The sequence below is a fragment of the Heliangelus exortis genome, chromosome 1 (genome assembly GCF_036169615.1).
Source record: "Heliangelus exortis chromosome 1, bHelExo1.hap1, whole genome shotgun sequence".
Classification (NCBI taxonomy): domain Eukaryota; kingdom Metazoa; phylum Chordata; class Aves; order Apodiformes; family Trochilidae; genus Heliangelus; species Heliangelus exortis.
Genome location: NC_092422.1, coordinates 153,064,004 through 153,084,963, shown reverse-complemented (window position 1 = coordinate 153,084,963; position 20,960 = coordinate 153,064,004). Strand labels below are relative to the sequence as shown.

Below are 20,960 nucleotides of genomic sequence, written 5' to 3'. Positions count from 1 at the left end.
AAATTAGATATTTCCACTTTTCCTTTTGCTGCTAAATCTAAGATGAACACACGGGGACAAGGTAGATAGTTCAGTAACAAGAAACCTCATGTTCATTACATAATTTTTAGTGAGCTCCTTGCCACACTCTAGTTGAAGGCACTCTTTAGTTATGATTCTTCTCTCATTGGATAAAACTCTCTACCCCACATTGCACCCCGACATATGGCCCGTGTTAATTTTTCCACCCATCTAATTAAATAAAATTACTACCAGCAGCTTATAATACATAGTAATATATTGAATGAAGACCAGCACATAATACAGATTCAAATAGTCAGAAAATTAGATACACAAACTATTGCTATGGTAAGTGTAACAACATTTTGTGCTTGCAGTTGTAGTCTAAAGAGAAAACTATCAAAAAAAAAAAAAGATTAACAATGGTCATATTGTTAGAGAGAACCTTCAACTGTTCTTCATTAAAAGATCAGATTGGACTGCAGTGAACGACAGGAAAATTCAGGATATGAGGGAGCAAAAGAAAGTAATGGCTAAGTAGAGGTCGTCATTAAAATCTGATAAACAATGATCAGGAAAGCCATAAGGCTGCTTTTTAGCAGTTACATAAGGCATGGATGGTCTAATAGAACTTACACTTTGTCTTTTTCAACTGTATGAACAAATGCCAGTAACTAGAAAGGACTTACTAAGCGTGGGAGAGAGAGTTTTGGGTCTTAAAAAAAATAAAGTGCTAAATATTTCCCTTAATACTGGTGCATCTCCAGCAATAAATGTTTTGCTCTTACTTCTTATCAGACTCCATCACTGTCAAATTCCACCAGTTTTACACTGAAGTAGCACTTTGGAATGTTGAAACAGAAATATGGTGATCCTTTTTGGCAAGAGGTATCTTAAAGCTGCTCAACAAAGCTGTGTGCAAAAACAGAAAGCTAATAAATATTACAGTATAATTGGTAATGAACATATGCAGAATTTACTTCCCTAACTATGGGCTACATGCTCTGTATTGCTTCCAGATAGTACCAAGCCTGCATCTGAGAGAGCAGGGGTATAATAATGCTTAATTAGAACAAAAACAGAGTTTGAATGAAATACCTTTCCTTCCTGTGCTAGGTATTTTCTGTTGACAACATAGCTTGTTCCTTAATAGGAGGGCCCTATTAAGGTACATGGGTGTCAATGGAGGCTGGATACATTTCACAGCACCTGCCAAAGGGACAAGCAAAACATTTTGCTACTTTAAATAATATGACTGAATGTTGAAAGAAACTCCTCAAAACAAAGGTGTGGTTGCTCTGGAGTGGTTCAATTTTCATAGCTGTGGCTGTCTAGTTATTATTTTCTAGAGAGTCACTCTGAAGGCAACACTGAGTCTGCAGTGCCCAGCTCCATGCCAGGGCCAGACTGAGGGTGATGCTTGTCTCAGCAGGGCCTGGCTTGGCCCAGCCCTGTAAATCATGTATGGAAGGATGATTTGACTATTAGAGCAGTAGTGTTGCCTAAACAGCCACTGCATATCCCCAGGGATGCAATGGCAACAGGCCAACAGAGAATATATTCCAGCCTAGATCGACTTGAGAATTTTGGCCTAAAGGACAGAGCTGTTATTTGGCAGAGTAAGGATGAGGGGATCTAACTGGCTCTGCAAACTCAGGAAATCTCCCATCCAAGCAAAGTGTGAAAGGAAAGAACCTATGGCTAAACTTAATTGTTTCCCAAACACAGAGCAAAAGGCAGAATAATGTCAACAGAACCCTGTGGCAAACAAACAGGACACGTCTTTGTGTTATATGAGACATGCTCTGCTGGTGGTGGCAGTGAAAACAAACCAAACAAACTGAAGAGCAGTTGAAGAGCATTTTACAAGTTTTCAGACTGTACATAAGATAAAGGAGGCACTAATAAAACCATTAGGAAAGTTCTATTGCTTACATTTAGCACCTCTACCAAGAAAACAGGCTTCTACTAAAAGGATTACAGTAGAAATCAAAATGATTGTGTTCACATTTGCCAGATTGTGGAAACAATCATCCTGGGGAGCAAATTGATACAGAAACTATGCTACGCACAGGCAGCTACAGAAGTTGCCATTATTCAGGTCTGTTTGGTCTGGAGGCTCTGACTGAACTCTTCCACTTTCAGGACACCAGCACCACCCAATCACTGTCTTCTCTTCCATACTGAAACAAAGCAAAAACAGAGCTTGAGGATACAAGTTAAAAGTAACAGTGTTACAATTATGATAACTTAGTTTTGCCCTCAGAAAAATTCATATCCACCACTCAGATAGCAGTTTACATTACTTCTTATGCCTTTACTTCTGTCTTTGATTTAAGAAAAGCCTAAAGGCAGCTTGAGGTTTTATACATCTTCTACTAAGCAGCCCAGGAAGGGGCAATACTGATACTCACTGGAGATGATACAGTACAGTTTAGCTTCACTAGGGCTTTCCATCAATTGAATAGTTATTCCCTGAGGTCAGTTCACTAATTCATTCATAAGTATGCTCCTGCTCAAGCTCCAATAAAAAAAACACATTTGTTTTTATTTCTTTTTATTTTCAAGATGGCTTTTTATTACCATGCTCTGATTAAATTTGAAAGAAAACTGATCACAAATACCACAGAGTACAATTAGAAATAATTGCAACCCAAATAAAACAAGTAATCTTTTTATATGCAAACCAAGAGTATCACCAGGCACAAACAAAGGCAACCTGCCGTATTCCCTTGCAGGAGAGAATGCACAGTCCCAAAGAAGCACTTTTCATTGTTAAACTGATCCTACATTTTAAAGCTCTTTGTCACTAGCCCTGTAAATAATGTCCCAAAGAGGCACAGAGGGCTCAAGGAAAGTAGAGGTGGACAGACTAGTGGCAGATAGAAACTGGAAGCCCTTTCTCTCATAGTATCGTATTCAGGGAGCTGGAAAATACTTTTTACCAAGGAACAAAGACTGCTTTTAGAGACTTGATGTAAGCTGGAAAGATGATTTGATGATCATTTCTTCAGAGAGAATAAAAAGAAAGTTCCTCCAATCCAGGTTGTACATCATCACGAATGGTGATAAAGGGTCAGTAAAGCAGGGAAAAGACAAATTAGGCTGAGACAGAAAAAACACACTTCTGGATCCACAAAGCAATTTCCTTGCTCAGTTTCCTTTACTCTCTAATCCAGCATGTAAAGCTTCTAAAGAAACTCCACGTGTACCACAACTACTTTTTATTACCACATCTGCTGATCTTGTTCTGCAGTCTGCAATGTGGTTGACTAAACACTGCTTTGGCACTACGCAGGACCTTGGATGAATTACTTGTTCAAAGGATTTCCAGTTTATATTCCCAGATGTCAGTGTGGTTGCCTTGGGAACTCTAACCAAGAAAAAGCAGATGTATATTTTTTAATCTTTTTTTTTTTTACCACAAAGTCATGGATTACCCTAACATGAAGAATTTTTATTGAGGATGGGGCAAAGAGAGAAAAATATTGATGTCTTTGATGTTCATATCACTGCTTCTTGGAGAAAAAGTGGCACTTTCACCTGCCCCAAATCAGAAGGTAGTCAGGGGATTATTATTAAGTTTTGTTAACTTTAGGTAGTTGTATCATCTAATGCTCTGATGCTGATTTCAGTAATTGCAAATGCTGGTCTGAGTTGCTTTTTCTTACTGCAGTTTGAAAATGCTTCCAGAATTAAAAGGGGAATGAAGGGGAATGAATATCTTATCACAGTTAAGATGTCTTCATTCTGGAAATATAAGATTTAGTTTTTATGATTCTGTCAAAGCTTTTGTGACCTCCAGCTAGACGATCCTATTCCTCTTTTTCCCCCTACAGTTCCTGCTTTGTAAAAATTAACATATCCATTCTCAGCTGGCCTAGCCATTTAGATTATGCAGTTTTGAGATAGAAATGGTCTTAGACTACACGTGTATTCACTGCTGTCTTGACTGCAGTGTTTAAATGTATTTTGTATTATTATTGTTTAAACCATATATCCATCCCTTCTAAGTTTCATCCAATCTACACTTTAAAGGGCACAGAAAAAGCTTGTTTATTCCCAAAGCATGGAATGTAAAAAAAACCAAACACAACCCAACACAAAACCAAAAAAACAAACACAAAACCAAAAAAACCAACACAAAAACCAAATCAGAAACCCCTACAACATCTGAGTGGTATTTCATTGACTGTATTCACAGAGAAAAGAATCTCATCTCAAAATCTTCTAACTCAAGTGGTTATAGAAGACAGTGTACGATGACTTATTCATTCATAAGCACACCATTGCTGTACACAAAGTAACTGATTTATTCTAAAATCTTAATCAAGTGTCTTTTAGTAATCATAAGTTCCACTCAGTGATAGGAAAGGAAATGTGCATTGCAGTGCTACTACTGTCTCTCTCAATTAGCATGAGAAATGGAATCAGTTCTGCCCATGAGTTTCTAATTTGTCACTCTAGCTCTTGTTCCACTGAACAGCTGTTCAAATCTAAAGAAATCCTGTTGAACACAGAAAACTTGCAAAAGAACAATGAGCAGCATGAAAATAGACTTGGAAACACAATAATGATGAAAATCCAAAAATGTTAAACAAGCATGTATTATACTCAGGGGAATTGGTATAATGATATTGGATAGGGAGCTCAGCACCTCTTGGTCACAGGTTCAAATGCAGGCCAATATTGGTACTGAGAATTTTTACTTTTTTACCAAGGTCTGTTGTCCAATATGAAATGGATACATTGCCCTAGCTCAGGCAACAGCACATCACAGAGACAGAAGATGAGACTGCCTTCAATTTCCATTGCATTTTGTTCTTCAGAACTTGAATGTTCTTTAGAGTCAAAGTCTCAGACCATCCAAATATGACATGACAATAAACCAGTGACAATGCAAAGAGATGGTTTTTTCATCCTGGTATAGAAAAGGTCTTGAAATAAATCTGGATGCATGACAACAAGAAAAATAAAGTGATGGACACCAACAGTCATTTTAGATAGGTATATGAGGCATTTAGAATGAGAGACATGAAATAAAACTGTGCTATGTAGGGGGAATCTGGAGAAAGGCCACTGTGTTTTCTCATAAAGTAAGGTGATAAAAATGTTATATGTAACTGACATGGATACGTGAAATACTGAGCCTCTCACCCTAAAATTTAGAACTAAAAATGACTGTTTCTTCCTAGCTATCAGTTCTACTGCTTGAAGAGAAAGATCCAGATCCCAAGGCTTTATGGTTGGCACAGCTGACACAAGAGAAACATGGTGGGAGAGCATCTCCCTTTGCCCCCATGATAGTTGTCTCAGACACCAACACAAAGGTGCCAGAAGATCAGGAATTCTTTCCTCTCTGAGTTGACAGAAATGTTCAATACTACTGTAAAGAAAAAGAGATGCTGACCCCATGTTAACCTCCTAGAGAAAAAGAGTCAACTGTTTTTGCTGCATTATTTAAACTGCAAGTCTTGGGGAGGGGAGAAGGCAGGGCAGGAAGAAGAAAAAGAAAGTTGTTATGCTGGAGAAATAAACAACAGTGAAAGGTGAAAATATGCAGAGGTACAAGAATACAGAAGAACCACTGAAATGATACAAGATGGCCTGACTTCCTCTTATCTCAGGTTGCTTCACCCTGCTTGAACTAAGCAAATAAAAATGCTGTAACTAATAGCAATGGATTTAAACTTGGATTGCATCATAGCACAAAGCACTGAATAAATAACATTACATATATGAACGTGTGTATCAAGGGATTTTAGGTGGGTCAACATATGACAACAGAATGCAATTCATGAGTGGTTTTTGTTTAGGGTCTCATCAGAAGAACCTTGTGTCAGATTATTTCTATGCACTAGTAAGGGACCTGTAAATCAGAAAGAAAAATCAATTTGAAGACTTTAAAAAGTTATGCTTGATTTATGGCTCCTATGTGGTGCAATACTTCGCACAATCTTTCAAAAAGTTTCTTAGTTTGGGGCTAAAAATTTCAGTAGAAAATCTAAGAACCTCTTGAGCCAAAAGCTAAGAATGCAGAACAGCAACCATCAGACTTGATTGGAAGAAATCATGGCAACACTGCCAAGCAGCTCCTTGATCTTAAATAACAGGGTGTCTAATTTGCTAAGACCTACTCTTACTCCCAAATCCTCTACACCATAAACTATGCTAAATAAGCAAAACAATCAACTAAAATAAGAAGTGCCATCACGTTCTGCTTATTGACTTTAACTAAGGAATGTACTGACTCCTAAGCCCAGACATCAAGGTCAAGCACAGACTCCAAAGAGGCTTTGGTATTTAGCAAATGACAGAGGATTTTTTAGAGCAAGACATGACTGTGTGATTGGAAAGATGCTGAGGAACAGAAATTCTGATCAGCTGGCTGTACATAGTGAGTGATAACTACTTCATCCATCTCCTTGTTGATTTGCTTATATTATTTTGCAATCATAGTTAAGATGCTCCTTTAAAAAGAAACTTACAGCAACAGTACTGGATTTCACTGACAACAGTAAAATCTTACAACTCTTATCCAGCTTCCCTGAACAGGGAAAAAAAAATCTATTACTCCCATCCATATCATATTTTCTCAACAAACAAACAAAAACAGTAGAATAACCACAGCAAACAAAAGAGCCTATATTATTATCAAATGTTGCCTATAGAACTAATATTAAAAGGCTAATTTCAAATATTTTTAAATTTTTTTCTTTACTATTTGATCTGCTTAATGAAGAGGAAGCACCTTACCTGGATATCACTCAGTTTATTCAGGAAACGAGTTGCTAACTGAGGTCCATTCTCCATGGTTGGAATGTGCAAATGCTGACAATGAAGAGGAGAGAGAATAACATATAATAATACCTTTACATATACAGGACTAGATTAGGATCATCAAGAATTTTAACAAACATTTATCAAGCTTTCAAGTCCTCTTACAAGCAGGCAAGGATTATTGCAATATTTTTATAGGAGGACATGCTGAGCCAGTGAAAAGTTAGTTGAATTGTTATGCTATTTTTAAACAAAGGCTCATCTAAACCTTCCAAAAGATCTGTCCAGAACAGAGTGTTTATTGAACAGGCAGGAGAAGAAAAACTAGGTAAAGTATTTTATTTTAAAGTACATCACGTAGAAACGCAAGAGGCACATTTATAATACTCATCAACACTCAGCACCTTGATGTCTCCAATATTACCTTAGCATCTGATAATATCACATATATAGATGTATGATATAATTTATATAATAAATATGATTCTGTATTGGCTGCTCTGGCATCCTGGGGTGCATCAAACACAGTATTACCAGCCTGTCAAAAGAGGTGACTCTCTCACTGTATTCAGCACTGGTGCAGCCTCCCCTGGACTGCTCTGTGCAGTTCTGGGCCCTACAATTTAAGAAGGATGTGAAGGTGCTTGAATGTGTCCAGAGGAGGGTAACAAAGTTGGTGAAAGGCCAGAAGGTCTGTCCTATGAGGAGTGTCTGAGGACTTCAGGCTTATCCAGTTTGGAGAAAATGCTCTCAGCATTTTCCTCAGGAGGGGGAGAGAGAGGTGCTGATCTCTTTTTCCTGGTAGCCAGTGACAGGATGCACGGGAATGGTTCAAAGCTGCATCAGGGGAGGCCTAAAGTGGACTCAGAATGCATTTCTTTACAAAAAGAGTGATCACACACTGAAACAGGCTTCCTAGAGATGTGGTCAATGCCTCAAGCCTGTCAGTGTTTGAGAAGTATTTGGACAATGCCCTTAATAACATGCTTTAACTTCTGGTCATTCCTGAACTGGTCAGGCAGGTGGAGTAGATGACCACTGTAAGTCACTTCCAACTGAAATATTCTCTTCTCTTCTCTTCTCTTCTCTTCTCTTCTCTTCTCTTCTCTTTTCTCTTCTCTTTTCTCTTCTCTTTTCTCTTCTCTTTTCTCTTCTCTTTTCTCTTCTCTTTTCTCTTCTCTCCTCTCTGCTCTTCTCTTCTCATCTTCTTAATTCAAGAAGTATCACCTAACAGACTTGTACTGTATTTATCATATTTAATGGAGTAGAACACATCCATATATACAGCTGCAATTTGCCAACCTTCTGAACTAACTCTGGGTTGGCCACATAGCATCAAGTCAACTTAATAGAATGCCTGTGGAATTCCACCTGCCGGAGAAATCTCCCAAGTGGTGTACAGTAGGTGGAAAGAGCTGTTGCTGGGTTCCCAGCAACGAGGGCTGAAGAAGAGATGAACTTGAAAAAGTAAATTTGGTTCCCTGCAAAGGTCTTTCCTCCCTTCACCTTTGCCAGGTGCCTTAAGTTCGGAAAAAATTTCAATAAAGAATGTGGGAGAATGTATTTTTCTATACATTTAAATGGGCTGGGAACTATTGTGGATTTTTTTTTTTCTCTGAGTAACTGATATTTTATGAATTTAACTATTATAAAAACTCAGAAAACAAGAGGGAACGGTCTCTTCTGACAACTAGTAACTTACTTAGGAAACAACATACTGATACTGTTCATCTTTCCTGGAGCCTCAGGCAGCACTCCTTTTCTATCTCACTTGGGTTTTGGTTTTTTTTTGCTTCAGCTGCAATTAATTATGACACAATTCTGAAGAAAGGAGGACAAAAAAACATTATCTTACCTCGCCCTTATACAAAATTTTAGAGATAGGACATACAATACAAGCTGTTCCAGCACCAAACATCTCTTTTACTCTGTTCTCTTCCAAAGCAGCTGTCAGGTCACTCATGGTGATGTATCGCTCAGACACCTTAAATTCTCCCTGCACAAGAAAAAATAACCACAAATACTGTAAAAAATTAAAAATTGCTTTTGTTTTTGTTTTCCATGTCAAAATATCTCTTACAGTCAAACATTGACTTCCACCTTTTGATGTCCTAGTATCATACAAGATAGACTATAATCAAAAGAATGACCTTTAAGTAAGCCAGTGGTTTGCCAGATACAATGTTGATGACTAAGCTGTTCCTTCAGAATATCAATATTGCCCTAAGGAATAACACAGAAGATTTTGTCATGGGTTACAAAAATTTACAAATTTACAAAAATTATTTAGTTATGTCAAGACAGCTCTGCATCCCACTCTCAGATAATTCCTATGCAGAATACATTCTGTTAGTTCCACCTGCAATGCCAACAATATGTAATACATTTCTTTAATCCTTCATGAAAATCACACAGCTGTGTATAAGGTATAAGTAAATCAATTACTACCAGACAATCTTAATATGGGAAGTGGTTCACTTTTTGCAAGTGGAGAATGTATAGCAACTGATTGAGAAGAGGTGTTTATGGAACAAAAATAAAAATAAAACTTTGAAATTTTCATTTCATGGATTTATGTGGACTTTAATGTCCTATGACACCAAACTAAAGCTTAGTTCTTGTTTTATATGAAAGATTTTTAACATGAAACTGAAATACTTATATCAGAGAAAATTATTAGCGCTGGACTAAACTGGAATGAGAGGCAAGGACACCATGTAAGCAGTTTCAGATACCTAGGGAATGGGCATCAGAAGAAGAAAACAGTATTTGTGAAAGTAGAAGACACCTAATTATTCAAGAGGACTAAGGTGAGAGTCTGGCATCTCACACACAAGCCCTGTCAACTGGGAATACCTCTATGTCTTGTAAAGGAGAGAGGACTGAGAGGTATACAGTCATATCTGCTCCAGGGGTGTACTGATAAGAAAAAAGATGCATAAGTACACTGTGGAGGCCAACAAGTGGCACACATATGAAGTACCTGCCCAGCTCTCTCCACAGCAAGTTGGATTTCACCTACAGGTGATTGGAAGCTGAGTTAGTATCAATTTAAAGTATCAGACCTGCCTGTGTTACTCCTGTTAGTCTTCCCTAAAAACAAGGCTCACCAAACCCAGTAGACAGTACATGGGGCTTGATAAGTCTTTGGCTGCCTTCTTATCTGATGCACAAGAAAGCCTTTGAATACCATACAAGCAGTGTCAACAATTTGCTGCATTTCAAGATATGAGGTAGTTCCAAGTGTCCAAATAAGTACTTGGATGGCTACATCACAGAATTGGAATCTGGAAACAGACAGGTGACTTCAAAACCGTGGCTGACTTTTAGACTGCCTTGCTAGTTACTAGAAATAAGGGTGGAACCATGAGAACTAAGTGAAGAAACAGGGTGCTGATGACTGAAGTAGAGCTGTGGTCATGCATGATAATTGTTTGTTTCCTTGCTTTTAGTTGCTGGTACCAGTGGATTTAATAAGAATTTTCATGTTAAATACTACACAGCTCTATTTTAACAAGCTTGGTATTGTTCTGTGTGACAGGTGGGGGTATTCTGGTGAATGTTGCTGGAAATTTATGAATTAGCACGCCCTCAGCTCCCATTTAGGTTGAGGGATTTGGTCAGATCAGTTGAACGTCTTGATACTGAACACCAGAAATGCTTATTTTCATTGACGTAACAATGTGATAGCTGAAACCATTACTGCCAGGGTCAAAACACTCACCCAGCTGCGTGCCAGATCCAAAATGCTTTGTCTTGTCACTCCTGGAAGGATGATGCCATCTAAAGGTGGGGTTGCCAGTTCATTTTCTATCAAACAGAAACATTGGTTTAAAAATAGAGCAATAAAACTAATGTTTCCTGATATCACACCAAACATGAAAATTAGAAAGAAGCTGAACAATACCAGAAATGTTCCCTACCCAGTAAGATGTAACATTTATCAGCTCCCCAAGAACACATGGTACACAAATTCACTGTTGAGTATTTGGGACCTTTTGAGTACACTTCAGTGGGTGTGGAAGAAACACATTTCATACATTAATATAAACTTGGCTAAAGCCTAGTAGAAGGCTTTTCTCCTCACTGTATAACCACTGAGCACCACTGAATGGTTCAGTCTTCAAATACAGAGTAAAGACACATAAAGGAAAACCACATATAATATTCCCAGAGCAGATTATGACTTTCCTTAAACTATTTTACTAAATTTAGGAGTATGGGGTTCAGTATATCTACCTTCTAGCATTAATATGAAACATTAATGTGAACTGATTACCACAAATTTTGAGGCTCATTTACTGAAAAAGCAAAGTAGTGGGAATCTTGCAAAATTAGTCTTGAGGGAAGACTTCCTCAATGATCTTTTGTCTTAGTTTAGACACACTTTTTTCCCTTAACTTTCTCTTTACACAAGAAGATCAGTCCTAATAAAATTTCAAAAGCACCAACAATTCAAATCATTCAACTAGTGCGCTTTTTTTTTCTTGACACTTTTGAGAAAGAATATTAGATGAATTTTCATCTAATATAACGAAATAGTAAATAAATAGTAATCGATAAATGGAAAATACTTAAATTACAATATAGAAGTTTGTATGTTCTTCCATCTGACCTTTCAAGCAAACTAGAGTTAATCTTTTTAATTTTGATCTATCACTTTAAATATCATATAGCATGCTCAGTACTTTCTCTCAGGGAATATTGAGCATTTACTCTTTCAGGCAGCCAGGCTCTTTTGACGGTCTCAAATTTGCCCTGAGAAGTAAAGACATGCACAGACTTTCAGTAATACTATTTACATATTATTTTAAACCATTATATTTTCCCAATGACAATCCATTCCCTTACTTGATCCTATAAAGATACTATCCTGATCATTAAATCCACAAACCATTAAAGGATTTGATTCTTTTTTTACCTAAGTTACATCAAAGAGCAAGGTGTGTATTTTCATGTTTTTATTATGCTCCCTTCTCCCTTCCTGCAAAAGATCACTGAATCCAGGCCTGCTTGAACCAGTCCAAAGAAGAAGCTGCTTAAAAATGTTTTTATTGGTCTTGTGAAAACTTGCAGCTGGGTAGAAGACAAAAATATGGTATTCATCCTTAGACTGAGAAGGCAGGTTGAGCTCAGATGCTTAATACTATTTTCAACAGTCAGAAAGACAATTCTGTGCACAAACTTCTGCCAGTCAGTGCATGCACAATTCCAGACTGACTACAGCATGGACTCTCTTCTGCTCTGCCACTCATTGTCCATTCTCTTGGGAAACATTACTTTTTAGTGAAGCCACCCCTGGATTTATTAATTTGGACTACAAGTTTTTTCTACCTACGCATCCGTGAATCTTTTATGAGGATTCATACACACATAAGTAATACATGTAAACTTCCATGACAAAACATAGAAAAAAAATAAAGCTGCTCTAGAACAGGCTGCTCTGGTTTGACTAACCAATAGAGTCATACCCAAGCCTATCACATGCTCCTGAGTGCAGCAATGGTCTCTTCTTTCTCATATAGTCAGGAACAATACCTTTCCTTTTTTGAAGTCTCTCTAGCATCACTCCTAATCATGATGCCTGTCTGGTCATAATTCTGGCACAACTATCAAAAGCAGAGGACTTAAAAATTCCCCATGAGCTAAAGGGCTCACCTGATTCTGAACACAGAAAACCTGATGTTTTGCATTTTTGACGCAGTCGCATACAAGCGCTCCCCTTTCTCTAACAGAGAACTTCAAATAACGTGGACTTCAATAAAAAAGATTGTAACTGTACACAAGATACTCTTCTCTATTTTGTGATTTTGCCACAGATATTGGCCAGGGCCTGTTTAAGCTCAATAACATACATTAACTGATTTGAGCTAGTCTGAAAAGGTGCCAAGCCTAACCAGCCACCAAACAGCACTGAGCAGACAGGACATGGGACTCTCAAAATGTTTTAAACAGCCTGCTTTGCAGACTTTTGTCAAGTATACATATGATGCCTACCAGCCTGGGGCCACCCAAGGAACATCTGCTCCCCTGGTATCCAACAGAGATGATAATGCTATAAAACATGGCATGCCAAAGAGCTCATTGTCTCTGTGAATTGATGCCAAACCAGGCTCCATATGACACCAGTTTGTCCATCTCCAAAAAAACAGACTGTGAGCTCACAGACTTCATTTGTCTTCTGAATTATTTTGATGGGCTAGAAGCCTTAAAACATGGAGTAGCAAAAAGCAGGGGGAAATGTCAGGCTTGCTCTTCAGTTGACTACTCATATTCTTATAGTAGTAGCACTATCAGTCCAGTGAGCCACGACAGCAGGCATGGTGTAGGCATGGTGTAACAATGCAACCCCATCAATGCCTAAAGGGATTTTTAGAACGAGGTCTTTCATATTATACAGCTTCAATTTTTACATATCTGCATTTATGAACATAAAGTAGGTAAGATTCCAAACCTGGTACGACTTCAGTACGAGTCACACTCTAACAAGGTTGAGAAATTCAGCAATATATATTTTAACAAAATTATATCAGATATTCAGGGAATGTCAGGTTCAAGGAAAACCCAGGAAACCCTGATTTCACTATTACTGATAGCTGACTTCTTTTCCCATTTTTTTTCTGGACCTTTCTGTTTCTTTCTCCTTATTTCCTTCAGGCTTTTCTTCTATTCTTCCCTCATGCAATCACTTTGTCTTCACCTCTTTGTTGATCTACATTCCTTAGTTACTTTCCACTCCTTTTCTTCATCTGCTTTCTCACTCTTCTGCTGTTCTTCCCTCCATGCTACTGCTATGGTTTTCTATTACAGCAGAGGTAAAAATCCTTATTTTGTTAGCAGTCTACTCGTTCAAGTTACTTCTGCAGCACAAATAATCTTCTGTCTAAAGAACACTAAACTTGCCTGATAGTTTACCAGACTGTTCCAGACAATCTTTTTAAGATTTTTAACTTTAATTTATTTAAGCTATTTTGAAATATTAATCCTCATATTCATATCAGAAAAAAATTATTAATGCTTGAATGCTATTCACAATACCTTAACATTAAAGCTAGAAGTACAGCCCAGATGGTTCCAAGCAATCCTCAAGAAACTGAATTCTCAGAAATTGCACACAGATTTCATAAATAGAAATCTTCAGGTTGGACATATGTTCAAATTGTAAGTTTTCCCTAAAGACAAGCTTATATTCTAGACAGAAGAACAGATATTATTAAAGGAAACATGTTTTGATGCTAACAGCCTCCTGAGATTATGATGTGCTCTGAAGCAGCAGGTGGAAGGGGCTGTAGAGTGATCAGTTTTTTCACTTTCTGAACATAAACTGTAAATAGTATTTAATGAATGAAATATCACACTCCTCTATTTATAAAACAGCAGGGATCCATATTTGGTCATGTTAAAAGCCTCAGCCAGAGCAGCAGTGGGTGTACAAAGCCAGTATAGAGCATGTCCTGTTATTTTACTAGAGAGTGAGTTGTTTGCTCACGTACTCCCTCCTCAGAGTAACAAATGAAAGATTTTACCAGGTTCCTCCTGCCACCCGAGACAACATGTCATGTTTAGTCACAATGCTTTAACTGCAAATGCACAGCAAAGGCTTGGAAGAAAAGCCCACTCTCATTGGAAGCACAGATGTCCTTTAGTCTGAGCTTTACCAGGCTGGGACTTTCATTTCTTATACACCAAGGAGAGCAGTTCAGACTACCCTGCAGTGACCTCTGAATGCACAAAGAAGGGCATTTTCCTTTTGATGATGATCTACAACTTCTTCCTCACTATTTTTATGTTAGATCACTCTCTCAGCTGCAGAATTTGCATAACAAAACAAAACCACAGCCCAAGTAAGTTTTCTCTCTATGGTGACAAAACATAATGGCAAGCACTTTTTAAACAACAATGTAAAGCCATAGGCAGGTATGTGATGACACACATTGGCAGCAAGAGTGATTGTCAACCAAAGATATCATTAATTAGGCAGTAATCAACACACCGGGAGACAGCAAAATGCTCTAATGATGCTAATGACCATGTCGTGTGAAACGGCAGGTTTGCCTGCATGCAGTTAGCCTGGGTGGCATGAATTACAAGTTGTTTTCTACGGCCACCTCACAATAGTGCTATTCAGTAGTGCACTGGTAACACAGTGATTGGCAGATCTTTGGAACAGTGCAGTGCTGCAGCTGGATAATTCCAGCATATTCCTGGTTTAAGTACAATGAGAACATTGAATTCTAATTATGTCCTTCCTTCAGTGTCCTTTCCCTGGGCAGAATGAGCCAAAATCTATTTTTGTGTCTCTCCAGCCAAGTTACACAAGGCTTAGATTTGGACATCTATCTACACTGATAAATCTACTGCTTCTACAGCAATGACAATAGCAAGATTTCTCATATTTATAAGTTTTTTTTACAAGGCTTCGCAGATTCAGCGATGAAGGAATATTTCTTTTCTTACAAAACTGGTAAAGATTTTGCAGAAAAAAAAAGTAATGAAACAGAAGATGGGAGTCAGGTAGCTGTATTCCCATTACTCGACACACCCAAAGCACACTGCTGTCCCCACGGAATGCTGCCTCTGTACCACAGCTGAGCACTGTCAGAAAAATGTCAATTTCCAAGGTCCCTCATGGTACTATGACAAAACCAGAGTCTCAATGCTACCACGCAAAAATTCAATAACAATTTTCACAGAAGGTCAGCACTCATGAATGTCATGTGTCTTATTATTCACTTTATTTCACTTTATACATTGGCTCAGTCCTTTAAGGACAGAATCATGTAGACTTCATGTTCTCAGGTCCAACTACCACTTCTCAAGCACTGAATACTTGCATGCCCAGTGGGTGTTTTTGAGATGCCTAAACAGCTGGCTGCTCATTAACTAGGTAGTTTTCTAATCAGTGTGTGCATCACTCAGAGATGACTGGGTACAAAGAGGTAAAATGTTTTTGAGAAAGATAATAATGGTGAAAGCACCATTTGAGCATTAGTGATGTGGAGGGCTGACTGGCAGGTTCTCTCTCTGCCTCCACTAGACAGAACTTCAGATTCTTCAAAGAAAGAGCAGAGTTCTTCATCAACTGGACACTGAAATACTTTTGGTTATGCTATGGGAACATTTGACTTGCCAGAAAGTGATGATGGGAACCACTCGTGCCTAAAGCCACAGAGTCTGAAGAGTTACACAGCCACAGTGTGTTTTTAGTGTGATTGCACTCTTTCTGACCCAACACCTTCTTCAAGATCAAACATACTGCCAGAGCTGACAGCAAACCTGCTATCTGATAGTATATATAGCTTGACTACCCTTCTGAACCCACAAACAAGCTCAACAACTTATTATGTTATCAGCAAGCTGTGAGTACTGCTTGCTTTGCTCCAGAATCATCACTTTCACAACACTATAACTAAGTCACCTACCAGTTTTTAGAAGAGAACAGACATTTCCTTTGTTAAATCATCTTAACTTAACATTTTGTGATCTGCACTCTAATAAACATTTTATGGATTACAGCCCTACCTGCCTACTCTATTAAAGTTTCCATGTTTTGTGTTACTATACCTCCATCTTCATTTATCCAGTAGAGAAACAGATTCATTGTTCCAACTTCAGTTATTTGGTGATCTTCTCCATAGAGCCACAAAACCTGCTGGCAGCCAAACTCCAGGGCTTCTTGCTGGGCATAAATAGAAGAACCATAATTCCTTCCAGAAACAAAAGGGGAAAGGAAACAGATATGAATATCTGGTTGAATATTTTCTCATTTCTGTGCAGGGATGTGTGCACATTTACCTACTGAGCAAGTGCTCTGCATAGTCACTGCTTGGCCCTGGAATATTTCATTGCAAATACTTTACCAGTGCTTTACTAGATCATTTGTACCTACAACACAAAAGCTTTGAAGAGCTAAGCAGCATCAACAGCTCAAACATATCCATCCAAATTGTTTTAAAAATACCTCTTCTTCCATTTTTTTGGACACTCTGCTCACTGCAATTAGATACCTTAGGAAAGCATTTATATTTATTTAGCACGTGGCACCCTGGAGAGAGAGCAAGTCCTATTTAGCTCACAGTTTTAATAAAGACAAACCAAAACTATCTACCTAATCTCATCTATTACATGAACATGTGAGATGAACCTCTTAAAACACAAAAATCAGCAGAAGTAAATTATTTCTTTCCTAGTAAAAGTCATTCACAGAAGTAGTAACTTCAGCAGCTGCAGTTAGGCCTTGATAAATTCCATGTCCTTGAGAAGGAAATATTTTCCTAAAATGCTGCCTACAGAGTGAACCTGACTGAAGAGTGTGTGTGTGCTGCTGCTTTCAAGAGGGGAATAGCCCTTTTCTGATATTTAACAACTATTGAGACCCAAAGTCAGCAGCTCCAAAGTGTTAACCACACTGGAGTTAAGCTCTCACCTCTGGGCACAAATCAAGTCAGTAGTGACTCCAGACTATCTTTTTTTTTCACAGCTGATGGATTAAGGATGGGCAGGAAACAATACACTTCTAAAACTAAGCAAAAACGCACAAAGAAAGAGTAAAGGTCTGTCCTGGTTTGGGCCAGGATAAAGGTGATTTTCTGTCTTGTACTTTTGCTTTTAGCTAAGTCTCTTGTAAGTAGTCGCACTTGCTGAAATTAACAGCAAGTTTCTCAGACAGTGTCTGCTTCTAGGACTGATAACACTCGATGTTTATAGTTACTGCTAGAGACTGGTGTGCAGAGCCAAGGACACTGCTCAGCTCTGAGGAAAACATTTTACCCTCCAGAAGGGATAAAGAGGTCCCACCTGCAGCCCTCCTTTGGGGAGGAACGGACAAGATAGATGCCAGAATTGACCAGAGTATTCCATCCCATATACATCATCCTCACTATAAATTTGAGGGATCATGAGGGCCAAGCTGCGCTTCCAGCTTCCGGCTGCCTGCCCTTCCTGCCTTTCCTGCTTCCATTCCTTCACCCGGCATCCTGGAAGGATTCTGTCCGTTCGTCTGCCTGTGGCCCTGATCCGTGCCAGCCCATATCTGTGTGTTCCTGCCTCCAGTTCCCAACTGCTGCTGACTCCAGGAGTCCAGCCTGGACCTTCCCAGGGCTGCCCTGCAGCCTCGGTGGTGACGTGAGAGTTATTGGGGGGAGGGGGGCGAGGAACATGGTATCCATTTTCCTGTATATTTGTATATATTCAGTAATTTTTCCTATTTATCATTACTGTTTCACTAAAGCTGTACAGTTTAGTTTCCAACCCATAAGTCTCTCTCTCTTATTCTCTCTCCTTTCTTTATCAGGGAGAAGAGAGATTAATAGAGAGCGTCTCTTACTCGGTTTAATTGCCGGGCCAGTGTTAAACCGCGACAAGGTCTCAAATCAGACTGAATGAAGGAAAACTGTTTTTTTGCCCTTTGATTATTCTGCTAGCTCAGTTGAGCAGCACATGACAACTGGTAACTTCCTGCCTAGAAAAGTAACTCACAGGTAGACAATAAGCTTTGTTTATGCCAAAGACCAGGGTTGTATAATCAAGATCTTTACTTAGCCACATCCAAGTTGCTTGCTCCAGTCAAGACTTAAAACAACATCATTCGACACGTTAAGTATTTGGATACTAAAAATCATGTTTCTGCTTCCCTGGTGCTTTGGCCTAGTTCAGCAGACAACTGTCAGACTGTGATCAAGTCAATGCAGATATTTGTCTCCTGCTTTCCCTTACACACCCAGGCTCCCCTGTCTAACTGCAGATGGTTTGTCAGGACACTCTGCTGAGGATGGAGGTCAGCAGTCAATGGTGCTCACTGCCCAGCAGGCAGCAGGCTGCCAGACTGAATGCTGCATCACAGCAGTGATGTGTTTAGTGTCATCTTCTGCCAGGGGAGCAGCCAAATTGTTACATGGACACATTCCAGGTACAGTTCCTCAGCTTGAGATGCTGCAAAATTGTCTCTGTAAATAATCCATTCGGCTGTAATAGCCAAACAGAAACTTGCTACTGAATTGTATAATAATATTTGCAAGGCACGATTTTGAAACTTTTGTTATAGTACATTAACTGCTATATTTAAAACCTCTGCTTCTAATGGATAAGATACTTCATTAAAACCCAAATCCCTTTGCAAGCTTATGTAGAAAATGCAGAATCCGGTTTTCTTACCCTCCCAGTTTGCAGTCCCCTGTTCCTCCTTTCCAGGCTCTTACGTATTTTGGATCTGCCCATAAGGATATTGGATTAAAGCTTCCACTTGCAAAGTAAGGGCCCACAGGGCTCAGTATGACATACAGTAGGGCTTTAGTTGGCTTCTTCACTCCAAGGGAAGGCTGAAATTAAGGAATGTAAACAAATCTAAAGTTACAGGTATGCTTCTGTCCAAATGTGAGATGCTGCACAACTGGCTGCTTTCAGAGGACCTACAGCACAAGAGTGCTCTTACTAAGACAAAAGTGCTGCATTGAAATGAAAATATTTATATAACTTCCCCCTTTTCCAAGCAAAATAAATGACCCTTACATTACATCCTATCACCATTCATTTATGGTTGTTTCATTTATCAATATATTCTATATATATCTATATCTGATTATACATAGATATAATCTCAAATTATTTCAAGCTTTTGGTAATTCAGAAATTAGCTTAACAAGATTCTGTATAATTTTATGTATTAATCACAGCAGCATAAGCTGTATTAATCACAGCAGCAAAGCCTTCAACAGGAAGGAGTGGCAAGGGCCATTGCTAACAACAGCAACAGTGGAGGAACCACTCAGACAGGTTAGTGATGACAGGTACCCAATGCCACTTAAAATTGGCATTGGTAGAGGTGAGTGCTGGCTCTGTGAATGACTGTGAGACAAGTTAAAGTGATCTGCCTGAAAATGGTTCATACAACCATCACCTGGTATGTATCATTTAGCTCCCCTCCTCCTGAGAGATGGCTTCTCACACTTCAAGTCATCACCATCAATTCTTAATGGTGGAGGTGGGAAGTCTGTCACTAGTCAAAGTTTGAATTCTGTGGTTTTACTATGGGATTTTTTGCAAAGCTTTAGGGTTGAAAGAATCACAGAATGACTAAGATAAGAAGGCAACACTGAAGATCACCTCATCCAAACTCTCTGGATTTCCAAGATTAGGTCTCCACTGAAAAAAAAAATATTTGAACTTAAATAGGACCACAGCTCTAAGTAAAACACTGTGCACAAAGCACATGCAGCCCAACTGGGAGATGGGAGGAAAATGATAGTGTAATAATGCAACTACTGTGAAATAAGCCTTGATGAGAGGGTTCTTCTGATTTCTGTCTACCTTAGTGTTTCAGCAAAACTTCTAGAAAGAGAAAGATTAACTAAGCAATATCTTGATAATTTTCCCAATTCTTATACAATCATTCAAAAGATCATGCTGACTGAGTTTCTTAATTGTGCTGCTTTATAAATGATTAGCAGGACATGAAAACAGGGGACAATATGACATGGCAAAACAGTCACATGTGCTGGCTACCCTGAAACAAAGTTCAACTGCAAAAAATTTCCAAAAAACACAAACAGGGGGAAAGAATCAATTTTTAATATTAATACTTTACAGTCACTGAGTGAAGATTCTTCCATCTGAAAATCTGTGACTAGTTTACAAGCATTAAAATAATTTAAAAAATATGTGAAATGTACAATGATAATGTATGGTAGCTACTTACAGATGTGGATATTGCAGAAGAGTATCTTGCCTAATTGGGAACCATACATTCATTATCTACCTTATCCTATGCTCTACCATTATAGTTTTCTCTCTTGTCACTGCTATAAAAACCTCTTAAATTAAGTTTCAATTAAAATAAACTCCTTGTTTCTAATTCCCTTTATAAATTCTACAGGCTTGATACCCACATGAAACTCATAGAGTACATACTAATACCTAGTTGCTAAGAAGCCTTTGATAGGGTCCGGTGTATCTGGGTTCTATAATGAATTGGCACAAGAATTTGTTCTTAGTTCTGCTAAAAGTCTCTCTCAGAAGACTCAAATTAATTTACTCAGAATCTTCTGAAACATCCACATTAAGGTCAGGATGGAAGCGAGAGATGAAATCACAAAATCTACACAGCAGATTTCTCACATTTTTTCCCGATTGTTAGTATTTAAAGGCACACAATACCATGTCACAGATAACTATCCTCTCAGTAC

The 20,960-nt window shown here is 38.5% G+C and overlaps 1 protein-coding gene across 3 annotated transcripts in view; it reads right to left on the bottom strand.

Annotated features, from left to right (window-relative positions):
* Nucleotides 1-259: 259 nt before the first annotated feature.
* Nucleotides 260-20,960, bottom strand: part of BCAT1 (branched chain amino acid transaminase 1) — a 58,741-nt gene continuing 38,040 nt past the window's right edge. For all 3 annotated transcript variants that reach the window (XM_071733071.1, XM_071733069.1, XM_071733070.1), the window contains 6 exons: nt 18,934-19,097; nt 16,345-16,487; nt 10,505-10,590; nt 8,636-8,776; nt 6,757-6,831; nt 260-2,183 (listed from right to left, as the gene is read on the bottom strand). In XM_071733071.1, coding sequence (XP_071589172.1) covers nt 2,142-2,183; nt 6,757-6,831; nt 8,636-8,776; nt 10,505-10,590; nt 16,345-16,487; nt 18,934-19,097 — 651 coding nt within the window. In that variant the 3' untranslated portion in view covers nt 260-2,141. The remainder of the gene's footprint in view (nt 2,184-6,756; nt 6,832-8,635; nt 8,777-10,504; nt 10,591-16,344; nt 16,488-18,933; nt 19,098-20,960) is intronic.